This window comes from Mus musculus, chromosome 1 (genome assembly GCF_000001635.26).
Source record: "Mus musculus strain C57BL/6J chromosome 1, GRCm38.p6 C57BL/6J".
Taxonomy (NCBI): Eukaryota; Metazoa; Chordata; class Mammalia; order Rodentia; family Muridae; genus Mus; species Mus musculus.
The window spans coordinates 70,760,071-70,775,293 of NC_000067.6; the positions used below are offsets into that span (position 1 = coordinate 70,760,071).

Genomic DNA, 15,223 nt, shown 5'->3' on the forward strand with positions numbered 1-15,223 from the left:
CATCCTTTTGCAGATACACTAATTAGTGTGTCTCCTTGGCAATTCTAAATCCTGTCAAATTGTTGATCAAAATAAGTCACTGCAGAAGGTATCAAAATGTAATATATAGTCAATATGATAGATACACAAGTATATGGTGGAAAGGGGGTATTGTCATTACCCAAATATAGTCATTATTTTTAAAATAAAATTACACCCCTACCCACTCTAGTATATAAAAATAAATTTTATTTTTATTTAAAGTTTAGATTTAAAGAAATTATAAAATAATTTTAAACTAATTATATGTCAACTTATCAGAAAAGTTTAAGTCTTCCTAAATATAGAAGCAAGTGAAGAGTTGAAAACAAGAAAAATATAATTGTGAATCAAGTAGGGTATAATGCTATAGTTATTATAGCATCCATTAAAAGGCAGCAATAGCTAGCTTTGGAACAGATTGATATAATAGGCTATCAATACATCTTACTGGACTAAGGACATTTCCTTTCTGAAAGGCAACAAACATAAATGGCTCCTTTGATCTAGAAGTGATATTTCCAGAAATTAAAGTGTCTGCATGGTGATTCTTATTATGAAGCTGTTTCAAGACAGAGCATACTTGGAAAACTTGGGATCTTTAAGAATACCAGACCTTTCATAATACCCAGAGACTGAGCCCTACCACAAGAATACTCTCAGATAAACTGATGATAAAAATGTGGTGCATAACACAATCGTATTTCATACAGCTATAAAAACAGAAATTAAACATGAAGTTTGTAAGAAAATTAGTGGGTCTGGAACTTATCATATTAAGAGAGGTAATCCAGACTAAAAAGAGACAAGTATTGCCTGTTTCCTTTCACATGCAGTCCATAATTTTAATATTTACATAGTTGAGTAGACTTGGTGTCATATAGGTTATAAAACTAGAAGGAGTCTATGAGGGAGAATAAAATGCATGGGATACGGAGACTGCTAGATGAGGAAAGAAGGGTGTAAGGCAGGGCCACTCATAAAACATCGTTTAGAAAATGCCACAAATATAGCATATGTGTTCTAACTAATAACAAAAATAATTCTGTAAAACTTAAATTATTAAAAGTAAATTAAATTACAGTATATCAACAGAAGTACTGAGAGATTACATATTGTAGTGCAGTGTAGGTTATCTCTCTCCTGAAAATAGGGATATGCCTAGTGTATTATTAAACTAGTCAGCTAAGTTTATATAGTTACATAGATAGATAATAGACAGATGATAGATAGATAGAAGATAGGTAGATAGAAAAAAGATAAATACAACAATAGGTAGATAGGTAGGTAGATAGATAGATAGACAGACAGACAGATAGGAAGGTAAAGAGTTTATAAGAAACCCTATCTCATTTTAAAATACTGGAATTAAATATAGAAAATATTAATGATGCTTAAGTTCTTACAATAAATGTACATTATACTTGTAATCTAAAATTACTATTTAAAAGAGAAATCAGAAAAAAAAAACAGCCAAGAACACAATTTTTTTCTTGTCTTTATAATTTTGTGATTAATAATTATCACTTAGTCAAGATTGTGCTATCATTCCTTGTCATAATTTTTACTCTGTAAATTAATTAACCAATAATAATTTCCACCACTTGACTTTTCAACTCCTTTATAAGACTCCTTTTTCGAGCATGGGAAAAGCTTCATTGCCCATTTTATGCACCTATTAGGGAAATTGCTAAAATATTCACTTAAGTATATCCATTTACATTTTCATGAAACTATTTTGAAAAATAGGCTTTAATTGAGTGCAATTTCACCTTAACCTAATATTTTCTCACTTCCTCTTAGGTAGACAATTAGTACCAAACATTACGTAGTTGTAAGGCAAACACACTCTGCAGATGAAGCCCCTCTCTGGGAACCACACAGTACATATCCGTTGGCAGCAGAGACCCCTAAACAGTTCAGAATGAAAGCATTGCCCTAGGCAGCTTCATAGTCTGCATTCTCTGACTCCTTCACCAAAGGTCAGAATTACCATTTTCCTGTAAAGTAGATGGCAAAACAGAATAATAATACATGGCTACTTTAATCAGCCACAAACAATAATTCCCAATTTCTTTCATAAAACATCCTCCAAAATATAAAAGGAAATATTGATGTTTATATTCTCTTTGACCAACAGGATTACCTTTTAATTTATCAGCAAACTAGATTTCAGAAGCCTTACTTTACTGTTTTAACACAATAAAAATTAACACAACATTCATTTTCCCACTAAGACGCCTCTTGTATAACTGTTGGGGCTGCCTGGTCTAAAGACAATGCAGAATAGAAGGCCAACAAGTGCAAAGATAAATTGACTTTTTTTCTCACCATATTTCCTCTAGTATACAGGGAGAGTTTATATTTTTTCCTACATATTACTTAGAAAAATGAGTCCTGCCAGGCGGTGGTGGCGCATGCCTTTAATCCCAGCATTTGGAAGGCAGAGGCAGGTGGATTTCTGAGTTCGAGGCCAGCCTGGTCTACAAAGTGAGTTCCAGGACAGCCAGGGATACACAGAGAAACCCTGTCTTGAAAAAAAAAAGAAAGAAAGAAAGAAAGAAAGAAAGAAAGAAAGAAAGAAAGAAAGAAAGAAAGAACGAAAGGAAAAAGAAAAAGAAACAAAAAATGAGTCCAATTCCCTCACAAAGTATACATCTTTTTAGTGATACAAACACGGTTTTGAATAAATAAGTGAATAAATTCCTATATTCTACCTGATTAAAGAAGAGCTATTTTTTTTTCCGAGTTACTTTAACTTTTGAAATGTGACTGGCTTCTGTTTTGTACAGAGGAGCTTGTCTATGGAGAGCCTGGGGTGCATTCTCTGGAGAGAAGGAAGGCCAATTAAATGTCAGTTGATTTAGCAAAGGACTAGTCTGCATGCCTCAACTGACAAGAGACATAGCAAGGTAATCTAGAAAAAAAAAGCTGATTGCCCCATGAAATCAAGTAGAGCTTGAAATTCTACTGCTTTGTAAGCGGACCACAGACACACAAAGCCTCTGCCAGTTAAGTACAGACTTCATGTAATGTGTTAGTCATTTTAGTGCAAAATTAATGACACAATTTAGTTAGCATTCTTCTTAATGATGTATTTTATCTAATTATAAAGACTGAGTGCATTAGTGACTGAAGCATCCTTGAATATATAAGGCTAAGGGCCTGATAAATGAGAGCCAGTGTTACATTTAGTAGTTCTTAGATTAATTATCGTCATTACACCAGGAACTTAGAAAACACGTGAAAAGGGCAAACACTTACCTCAGCATATGTTATCAGCAGACATCCTTCTGCATACCTGTTTCCCAGAATCCTCTGCCCTTAGAACACAATGTAACATTTCACCTGGATTGTCCTTGACTTTCTCTCTGGCACCTCACCCAAGTGTGCTCTCTTCTCCAGACCTGGTCTTCCTGCTGTCTAGGATGTTTTCTTCTCCACAAAAACTAACTGTGCCTGCCTCTGTTTTATAAATTAGTCATTGGACAAGCCCAAGATTCCTCAACTGCAAAAAGATATGTATAACTAAATGAGTGGCTTCAATACCCAAAGCCTCAGTCTTTTGTTCAAATCTTTAGGGACATTTAAAAATATCTTACAAATGAACTAGATTATGAGTGTAAATATCTCCCATGCATACAAGAGAAAGGGAAGGCTTTAGGATGGTTTGAGCTAACTTTTTTCAGTATTTAGTCATATCAGATAATTTCACATAATGCCTGACTTGATTTCTTTCAAGAGTTAAGAAAGTGGTAAGCATATGATGAGGACATCGCAAATGTATTTTTCAAAGGTGTTGAGTAAAATCACCCAGACTCGGCATGAAGAGAAGCACATTCCTAAACTCCTTGTGCACGTCAACGTGAAAAAGGGAAAGTGATTGTGGGAGATACCATTTAATTCTAGACAACCAGTTAGACAGGCCGAAAGTAAGTCAGTTAGTAAGCTTGTTAAGCAGTGCTTCTGGTGCCATACAGGAACTGTAGTGGCCGAAGCATAAAGCCATTCCAAATACCCCTGATATTTATGTGTAGCTCTGAGCTATCAATCAGCAATGTCAGAGCTCTTCTGAAACATATCTATGGCCCGATGAAAGTGAGAGGAAGTTGCCATACGCTGTTCATGTTTGCTTCCATGTGCCTCATTCCTATGAGGCCACAGCATAGAAAGGCTGTACTGCTCCTGCTTATCGGGGTGGATAACCAGCCAGCCCCGCATCTTCCCTTCCTTCAACCCATCACTTTTATGTGTTTTGCAGAAAGGTCCATAAAGCAATGCATCTGCCCTCTGGAAGGCCAAACTCAGTCAGTTTCCAGCATCGTTAAACAACAAAGTAATCAGTAGTGTTATAACCATAAGGTGGAAGGCTCTTCCTGTAGCAGGATTTAAAGTAGGGGCAGCGGGCAAGACAAAAAGACTCATGTCAAATGTTCAAGGTGAGGGGTTTTCCGTGTTTCTGTTTACTTTTATGAGCTTGCTTGGATTTTCTTCATGATTTCTTGAAGCATGCTGGAAGGTGAATGTGGACAGTAACACAGGAAGAGGGGTGCTAGGGAGAAGAAAGCACAGAGACCTTTTGAGCCACAAGTCCTGCAAGTTGATGGTTAAAACTTTGATTCTATTTCAGACCTCAATAAATGCAATCACAGTTGAGTTGAACAAAGTAACCAGCCCCCTATGAAAAGTCACTCCAGATGAACTGAAAAGCAACTGGAATTATCAAAATTCCCTTTCCACCTACCATAGTGTGTGTCTATACATGCAGAATACCATCTGACTTCTAACCTCTTCCACTTCTAACATGCTCACAATATTATACAAACATTTGAAAAAATTAACTAGGACACTGAGTATTTAAAATACTAGGTTTTAATTATATATATTTCCCATAAAATTTGCACCAATTAGTTTATGTACAGAGGAGAGTTCAGCCTAGATGACAAGGAAGTCATATAAAGAAGTCCAGACAAGTCATAGGCACCTAAAGGGAATGTCAGGGAACAGGGTATTCTAGGAGAAGGGAATGAAAAGGAATGTCCGTTGAGATACTTAGCAAGGGAAATGGGTTCCCTTTCAAAATGCACGTTCCAATGATAGTAATTAATGTAAGGCTTCTAATTGGAACACATTGTCTCATCTACTATACCAGGATATACTCTATACCTAGGGTATTAAAGGTATTAACAGATTTAATCTTTGCAATAATCTTATGGAAAGGAAGCTAATATAATTACTAATTTGCAGAGCAAGAAATGGAATCTATGCTAAAGTAGGTAAATTGCCCTAGATATGTTACTATGACTTGTTCTCTGCTCCTTCAAACTCGAAAGGCCAAAGTCTTAAGCATCAGTGTGTAATGTGTAGTGTCAGGCCAGCAACAGCAGCAGCACCCCCTGGCTGCCTTTTAATATGCAAACCTTAGAACCAACCAATGTGATTCAGGCCTTCTGGGCATGGTACCCAGTCAACTGTGTTGTCAGCAGCTCCCCAGGTGCGATGCTCATCAGTCAGAGCCATTAGCTTAGCTTGAGGGGCTTGCACAGTATGAAGTCTGTTCTCCTCCAAAAGAAGAAGAGTAAGTCTGAAGGAAACAGGAAGAGCAAAAATGATTTCCCTACACACACACACACACACACACACACACACACACACACACACACACACATACAGTTACCACCCAAGAGTAAGTGGCACTTGGGCAAGAAGCAACATGAGGCATGAAAGAGCTCACCCAAATACCCTGGACACAAAGTCATTTGTGTTAAAGAGGGGAGAACCAAAGAAAGATACTGATAGGACAAAGGGGCAGGTCCTTTAGGACTAAAAGTGCAAATTGTCAATAATACCATGAAGACACATTAAGACTAGGCTTCTCAAGATGATCACTATGAGGGATCACACCATTTTGTATTCGTTAACACAAGATTATTAAGTAATAAGTGCAGCAGGTAGTTTTAAGGATAACAAAAGTCACTAGAGACGGCATAATACGGAGAGCAGAGACAACATGACATTGAACATGATGACTGCTGACTCATTATGGGGCCTTTCATTGCTCTCTGATAAAGAAATCAGTGTTTCAAGAGGATTATTCTTTCGAGAGTGAGAACAGGAGTGGACGAGTAATGTTTTAAAGTCATGATTACATTTAAAAATACTTTTACCAGCAGGTGTTGTTGCATTTGACTTTAACATATCCCAACATTCAGGAGGCAGAGGCAGGTGGATCTCAGTGAGTTTAAGGCCAGTCTGGTCTACATAAGGGAGTTCCAGGACAGCCCTAGCTATGCAGAAAGACCCTGTCCAAGTAATAATAATATTAATAATAATAATAATAATAATGTTTGACCCATGTGTACAAAGAAAACTATTACGATAATCATGGCAGATCATACATACCTATCAGCTCAGTTCTTCCAACAACCCCATGGTAACACTCTCTCTAGTCTCTAGCTCTCTTCCTATCCAGGCAGTGTTTTAAGCTCCGTACATCATTCTTCACTCTCTAGGACTTTGTACAAGTAGAACCTTTCACTGTGGGCTCCCACCTTGCCTCTCTCGGTCAGCACAATTATTCTGAAAGGCAGGTACAGCATGGCATGTAGTTCACTCTTTTCTAATTGCTTAACATCTCCTCCACTGTATAGCTACAGATAACATAAAAGTATCTATTCAATTAGGAGATGTCTAGTTTTCTATCATTATAAATAAAGCTGTAATAAACATCCCTACACATACCATTGCATAGATACATATGGGATTTGTGCTTAGTTTTCTTTGATTGTTTTGTTTTTGAGGTGGGATGTTCAGGCTGGCCTTGAACTTGATATGTAGCTGAGGCTGGCCTTGAACACTGATCTTCCTTCATCCATTTTCCAAGTGTTGAGAATACAGTTTTGCAGCATCATGCCAGGTTTCTGTTTCTTTTCTGTTATACGAATACCTAGAATTCTAGGATTCTATGTTGTACACTTGATATATGCTTAACTTTTTTTTTTGAAAAATTTTACAGAGTGGCTTTAACATTGCAAATTTCCATGAAAATGTGTGTGAGAGTAATTTACTGTGCATCATCAGCAACGCTTGAGACCATAAGTGCTGTTTCACTTTAGCCGTTCTAGCCAAGTCCCATTGTTACTTCATTGTGCTGTTAAGTCCATTTTCCTAGTGACTGGTGATGGTAGGAATCTTTTATGTGCTAAATTTCTATCCAGGTATCTGAGGTGACATTCCTGTTAAAATACCCCACCCCACCTTTTTTTTTCTTTCTTTTCTTCTTTTGTTCTAAGCAGTGTTATTTATTGCTGTGGAATTTTTATGGTTATCATAGATATTCTGGAAATCCCCTTTTACATGATTTGTAGTTTTTCTGGCTGTCCGTGTTTTCATTTGAAGCCAATCATTATATATTACCAAAAGAAGGGTTTTTCTTTTTAAATTATGATGAAGCCCAATTTATCACTGCTTAATCTTATGCATTGTGCTTTCAGCTGTAGTTTAGAAATCTTGGCCCAATCCTAGGTCAAAAATTATGTTTCTTTAACTTCTCACCTGTAACTGTTTGAGATCCCAGTTTGATTGATTTTTATATCCATGATTCATTTATAGTCCAGTTATGAATAAGAGTATTTGTTATTTCACATATATATTGATAATGATAAAAATGTGTTTGCAAATGATGACAAAGGAATAAATTTCATTATATTTTTGCAAACCTTTCAGAACACTATAATCTACTCATCTGAAGTTGTTTTGGCTATTTTAGGTATTTGAATTTATATACAAATTTTAGAACTACTTTTTCACTTTTTTTGTTTTTTGTTTGATTGTTTTGTTTTGTTTTGTCGAGACAGGGTTTCTCTGTGTAGCCCTGGCTGTCCTGGAACTCACTCTGTAGACCAGGCTGGCCTCAAACTCAGAAATCCGCCTGCCTCTGCCTCCTGAGTGCTGGGATTAAAGGCGTGTGCCACCACACCCGGCTTATCCTCCAAAAAAAAAAAAAAAAATAGCATATTGGAAACTTTCATCTAACCTATCTGTCTTAGTGCCCAGTCTTTCTATTTGTGAAAATGGTATTTCTCTTCATTTATATAGTTCTTTCATTTTTTTTCTCAGCATTCTTTTGTTATCTATTTTATCCCAAAGCTTCAGTATATAGGCCTTTTGCATCTATGGTCCGTTTTATCTTAAAGTGTTTTATTTTGCCTTTAATGCTATCATCACTGCTACATAATTTTTTAAAAAATTAGTATTAATTCATACCATATATTTCAATCATATCCACCTGTGAACAATTCCTCCCAAATCCATCCACCTTCCTACCAACTCCACTTCAGTACTTTCTCCCTCTTTTTAAATTCAAGTAAAGTTTTTGTCAGTCAACTAGTCCTGGGTTTATAGCCTAACCTGGAGTATGGTTAATGTAGGAGAGGCCACAACTTTAAAGAAAACTGACTCTGCCTTTCCTGACACCTATCAAATGCCAATAGTTCTTAACTTAAGGGTATTTACCTCCCCTTACCTATGTGCTCACCTCCCCTTCTCAGACTTGAATTTTGTCTGGCTTGAACTTGAATAGGACTTGTATATACTGTCACAATTGCTGTAAGTTCACATGTGCCCTGTTTGTAGCTAGAAAAGGCTGTTTTATAGGTCATCCACCATCTATGGCTTTTACAACATCTCCCCTCATCTGGGGAGATTCCTGAGCCTTGAGGGAAAGAATATAATATAGATGCCCCATATAGATATCCCATTTAGGGCTAGTGTGCCAAAACCTCTAGACCACATAGACTACTTATGGGTCTCAGTATTAATTGCTGTCACCAAATAATTGCTGTCATCAAAAAGAAGCTTCTTTGATGATGGTTGAGTGGTGTAGTTATCTATGGTATAGCAATAAGCTATTAGGAGTTATTTTATTGATATATCTATTTAACAGATAAGGAGTGGACCTTCCTCTAGGGCCTATGACTTATCCAGCCACAGTGCTTGGCTTTATTAACAATAGCAGGTATATGTTCTATATTTTGGAGCATATCTTAAATCAGATCAGAAAGTCTTTGGTGACCCCAATAATTGACACGCCACTATTGCACCAGCAGGTACACAGGCAGACTGTGATTGTGCCTTGCGAGGTTCACAACTGGGTGACAAGGACAATTGCTTTTCACCTCCAGTGGCACACATAGGCCTTCTAGCACCATGGAAGCGATCCACTAGGAATGAAACTTCTATGCCAGAACCCACTTGATTTCTCTACGTTTATGATTCAAGGATGTGGCATCTTCCAAAATAGGGTCTTACCATCAACTTCTATGGAGTAACTAAGAACAATAGCAATATCGACTCTGAAAGGGGTAATCCAGCTGCTGGTGCTGGACTTTTTATTTTGTACCATGTGACTGTTTCCCCCCATTATAACATAACACCATTTAAACTTAAAATACTTTTATAAATGTATATATATTAAGGAATCTTCTCATAATATGTTTATATGTGGCCTTTTTAAAAGGCCTTTGGTATTATTTATCCTTCCACAGTGCTATCTCATCCCCCACTACCTTCAATCTTTCCGAATATGCATTTTTAACATTTTCTGCTAGTATCTTAAAGTAAATTGATATTAATGTTTTGATAATTGATCCTAAAATATTTCTAAATTAAGTTACTAATCCAGTGGGCTTACTTGTAGATTTTATTTGATTCTCTTCATGTTACCTATGAGTGAATATTTTGAACCTAAGGTTTCATACTTCCCAAGAATTTTATTTATTCAAATATTTTATCTTTTTATTAAGGAAAGTCTGAAAGTTGTCCTCATGACTCACGATTCTGTTTCTCATTTTGTAGAGAACCTGCTATTTGCTTTTTTAGCTCACTATTCTTCTGCTACATATGTTCTGCCAATCATTTCTAACATATTTTGCTGTTTTCCTCTATAGGTGATATTTGTATTCTAAGGGTCTTTTTTGTTTATAGTTAAGATCTAGCAATATAAAAGAGCATTTACACCTGTTTTAAACATTTCTGTCAGTGTATGCTGACATCTTCATAAACTCTGTATCTTTTTCATAGAATGCTCTATTTTCTTGCTCTTAGTCATGCAGCCATGCTTCTTAGCACAGTTGGTAATTAAGAATTGAGACATTACAAATACTACACACTTTTGTATAAGATATTTTGGTTATCTGTAAATATTTTTCTGTAGGACCAGTTTGCTCAAAAAAACATTGATCTTTTAAACCTGGATTTTCAGATTTGTTGAGCAAGACCAGAACAATAATCAGTCTAGGACAATTATTTCCTACTACTGAATCAAAATCTTTCAATTAGTGCCCTTGATATCTTATTGTGCATTATGCAGTTTCCCAGGTCATTTTCTTCTCCAGCAGCTTCTTATCCCCAAGAAATTTCTTCAAGCAAACATGTCGATCAATAAATATTCCATTGGATACTTTAGCTCTACTTTAGCGCTCTCTCTCTCTCTCTCTCTCTCTCTCTCTGTGTGTGTGTGTCTGTGTCTGTGTGTCTGTGTCTGTGTGTGTGCGTGTGCGTGTGCGTGTGCGTGTGCGTGCGTGTGCGTGTGTGTGTATGTGTGTTAAAAGTGCTGTCTTCACCAGGTTTTAGGACTCTAATCTTTCCTCCAAATCTCAGGCCCATTTCTTCAACTTTGTGAGTCACCTGAGTTTCCCTACCTATGACCTATAAACTCTCAAGGCAGAAGCATGGGGAACTCATAGGGACTCCTTTACTTCCCTTTCGTGAGGAATCACTGTCCTTCATTGCCTGATGTGCACTGACATAAAAGCCCTTGTAACTTATATTTTGTGGTTTCTAAGAGGAAATTCATAGCTAGCCAAATTTAAACATTCATCTTCCCCCAAAATAACTGTCAGAGGGTAGCCACTCAATAAATATTGAATACCACTTTTGTTTTCACCACTAAACTCTTTTAAACTATTTCTATTCCCTAATACTATAGCATGTTATAAGTTTTCACATCTTTCTTTTTATGATTTAAGTAAATAAGGAAGGTTGGGGTTAATGTTCTGAAATGCTGTGCCAGATACCTAGTAAATTATTAACATAGCTTTGGAATCTGTAATTTTAATATTTTAAAGGCTATGTTTTGTAGCACCATGGTTATTATTTATCAGAAAAGTAGAAATCAGACATTTAATAATGGATTTTCTAATTATGCTTCCCAGATAAGGACATTAAAACATTTGTAATTTACCACCTTAAAGAATTTAGCTGACTGGTAGACTTTCACAAGAGATTTTCTATAGATCAGCAGGAAAAAGAAAATTTATATTGCAAGAACAAAAGTGATAAAATGGAAGGAATATAAAGTGATTAAGTTTATCACTCAACTTCATGCCAAAACCTGAAAATAAGAGCCTGCAGTTAAAAAGAATGCAGACCGAGAGACTTGGGCATTAAGAGAGGGAGAAAATGGCTCATTTGACAGAACACCAAATATTGCACTTGATTGCTGACCTAAGAACAAAACGATTGGACATTTTATTTTCTGCTGGCTTGTGATCTCTCTCTCAGCAATGTTGAACAGACAAACTTTGTAATAAAATAATATCACCAATTTAATCTACTTTAAAGTTTCCCAGTCAGTTTTTACTTAAATATATTACCCAAAATCATATGGCATGAGAGCCACTTAATCTCAACATATTGGCTTAAGTATTCTGAATAGATAAGCACTTGATATTTTTAGGACTACAAATAAAATTTGTATCTTATTTTACAGTATTATAAATGTTACAGTATCTGTGAAAAACATCAAATAATTAGATCTCACTGCTGAACTGGATATTATAAAACATAAAGTGTTGTAAAGCAAATAACATTCCATATATTTGTATATTTTATTGATTACTATGTGAAATATTCAAGGATGACTAAGCATCTCTAATGCAATCCATCCCTCTAACCAGGATCGTTAGCGTTAAAAAAGAAGCTGAGCAACTTTGGAGCTGTACCTCCTCGCTGATAGCTCTTTACAACATCATGGTTATGCTATATTTGAGAAAAATCTATACGGTATTTAAGATCTATATATCCCCGTAGGCATTGCTAGAAGTAAAATATCACCTTGAAAGTCATTTGGACAAAGTAATGAATTTTCTGGAACCTCTTTATATTCCACTCAGCTATTTAAAATTTCCTGCACTGAAGCAAAATGTAAACTTAAGGCTATTTCAGTTCTGTTGAAGAAGGGACTAAGAGAGAATCATGGCTCTACAAATGAATACTTATGATATGATTATTTTTCTTTATAGCGTGGCTGTAAAGAACAGAAATGGAAATGATTTTCCCCACATCTCAGCATTCTTCCGGCATCCAAAGAACTTAGAGCCAGCTTCATTACAAGAAGAGACTTTGATACTTTTAAAGAGGGTTTGATTTTATAAAGTTTAAAAAAAATGTAGAGTGGGAAAAAAACATAATGCTATGACAAGTAAGCCTTCGAAGAAAAAATTAAGATGTGCAAAATATTAGTGTGCTCATGTGACTCTAAGCACAGTCTCATTACAGAATAGGTGTATTGCAAGAAGAAAACTGGACTACAGACTCTATGAATAAATTATTTTCCCAATTACTTCCTAAGTGGAATTAGAGATCGTAAAACAGGTTTTTAAAGCTGAAAGGGAACTTTCTAATCATTTGCTGTAAATGCTTTATTTTGTACTTGAAGAGAAAATATTCAAAAAGGAAAGGTGACAGTGAACTGTTCAAAGGACTCCAGCAGCAAAAACCAGAAATGGAAGCTAGCTCTGCTTACTCTTAGGAACCCCGACTTTTAACTAAATATGTACTTCTGTATGACACCCATCAGTACTTACGGGTCTGTTTTCACCGAACAGGGTTCCTTGTACAGTTCTGTGACAAGTAGTTTATAAATTTAATTTGTTTTTACATGTTGCTAGGTGCTGAGTGCCAATCAAATGATTTTTAGGATTAGTTTTGATTTTGCAAATACTTGTGCAATTATAAGTAAAAATATGTGATTAAAATCTTAACGACATTTGCACTAAAAGAGAAAAAGAAAAAGTGGAAGAAATAGTATGTCCATACATTTTGGGAAACACCTTTCTCAAGTCCATCTTTGAAGGGAAAAAAAAATTCAAATTGCTTCTTGGGAGAAGAGATGGTGAATCTTGGTGATGGAGTGATGACAGTTTCTTTCTAGCATTTGCACCTTTTATGGAGAATATTTTGTTATTGTGGTAAATATGTCATAACACAATGAATTAAAACATAATTCTTATGCTTAGTACAGTTTAACAAGTTATATATTGCCTTTCTTCCTTCCTTCATGAACCTATTTGTTAAATATGTCCCAGATAATGTGCTAACTGCCAGAAAAACAAGGTTTAATCTCTACCTTTAAGAAATATCCAGGCATAACTGAAGTCCAACAAAGAAAACAAACAAAAAGAGGCAATGACTTCATTGCAATATGCACCAAGAAAATCCAAGGGAAAATTTTCTTTCTTTTTATTTTATTTTATTAGATATTTTCTTTATTTACATTTCAAATGTTATCCCCTTTCCTGGTCTCCCTCCAAAAATCCCCTCTCCTTATCTCCACCCTCCTCCCCCTGCTCACCAACCCACCCACTCCCACTTCCTGGCCCTGGCATTTAAGGGAAATATTTCAAAATAGTGTTTAGAGGGAGAAAAAGTATGTAGTGTTAAGTCACTCTAGCTATATTATGCAAAGTTAGTCACAAGTAACAATATGGGAAAATCTATGGCCCTTATGCTTTCCCTATTGTTGAATATCTGAGGTGTATGCCTACTTCATTCAGCATACCTACAAAGAATCATTTCATGTGTTTGTAGTTTAACCAGTGTTTAATAGCTTCTGATTGGTGTCTGGCTATATGGAAGGTTTATATAGTATCAGGAATTTGCACATTCAGCAAGTATTTGTGATAATTTTCTAACACCTAATCCCACGGAAAGAAACAAAGACCTTATAGAAGGGATTTAGGAAATTAAGAATTATGTTTTAGGAGATTCGACCCTAGGAAATGAGGCGTGAAAGAGAAAGGTTATTTGAATTTATCTGTAAATTCCTTCTCCTCTTTCCCCCCTCTCCACAGCACTTGCCATTTCTCACTTCTCTTCCCTCATCCTCTGACAGTCCTAGTACTAACTCATCTACAGCTTCACACTGAAAACACCAACTGGAAAAGGACAATCTAATTCCAAATGATAACATCTGTGACTTGTTCCTTTAGGTCTCAGGACTTGACAACACTGACTTCTTCGTGCTGTTTCTGATCCTTGAGATCCAGACCACCTAGAGTCAAATGCAAGATTATGCATAGAAATTTAAAGAAATGTGCACCTGTCAAAGAACGAGGGGGCAGTGATAGGATGGATGCACAATCATTTCATCATTTCATGAGTGGATTAAACCACATCAAAATTAAGCTCAAATACGTAGTTATAGAATGTATCTTCCTCATTGCAACATATCTCCTCCCAGTGAGTGTAGTTTTGTTTTTTTTTTTTCCATTTTTTATTAGGTATTTCGCTCATTTACATTTGCAATGCTATACCAAAAGTCCCCCATAGCCACCCACCCCCTCTCCCCTACCCACCCACTCCCCTTTTATGGCCCTGGCGTTCCCCTGTACTGGGGCATATAAAGTTTGCGTGTCCAATGGGCCTCTCTTTCCAGTGATGGCCGACTAGGCCATCTTTTGATGCATATGCAGCTAGAGTCAAGAGCTCCGGGGTACTGGTTAGTTCATAATGTTGTTCCACCTATAGGGTTGCAAATCCCTTTAGCTTCTTTGGTACTTTCTCTAGCTCCTTCATTGGGGGCCATGTGATCCATCCAATAGCCGACTGTGAGCATCCACTTCTATGTTTGCTAGGCCCAGGCATACTCTGACAAGAGACAGCTATATCAGGGTCCTTTCAGCATAATCTTGCTAGTGTATGCAATGGTGTCAGCATTTGGAAGCTGATTATGGGATGGATCCCCGGATATGCTAGTGTCTACATGGTCCATCCTTTTATCTCAGCTCCAAACTTTGTCTCTGTAACTCCTTCCAAGGGTGTTTTGTTCCCACTTCTAAGGAGGGGCATAGTGTTCACACTTCAGTCTTCATTTTTCTTGAGTTTCATGTGTAGTTTTAAAAGGCAATCAATACTTTCTCAATAA

The 15,223-nt window shown here is 36.3% G+C and overlaps 1 protein-coding gene across 5 annotated transcripts in view; it reads left to right on the forward strand.

Annotated features, from left to right (window-relative positions):
- The window catches only part of Vwc2l (von Willebrand factor C domain-containing protein 2-like), a 163,500-nt gene that overhangs the window by 34,632 nt on the left and 113,645 nt on the right, over window positions 1–15,223 (forward strand). The window contains exon 4 of one of the 5 annotated variants that reach the window (XM_006496064.3): window positions 12,321–13,326. The exons of the other annotated variants lie outside the window; for them this stretch is intronic. Coding sequence (XP_006496127.1) covers window positions 12,321–12,331 — 11 coding nt within the window. The 3' untranslated portion in view covers window positions 12,332–13,326. Of the gene's footprint in view, window positions 1–12,320; window positions 13,327–15,223 lie in introns of those variants that run through there. 5 annotated transcript variants of the gene reach the window in all.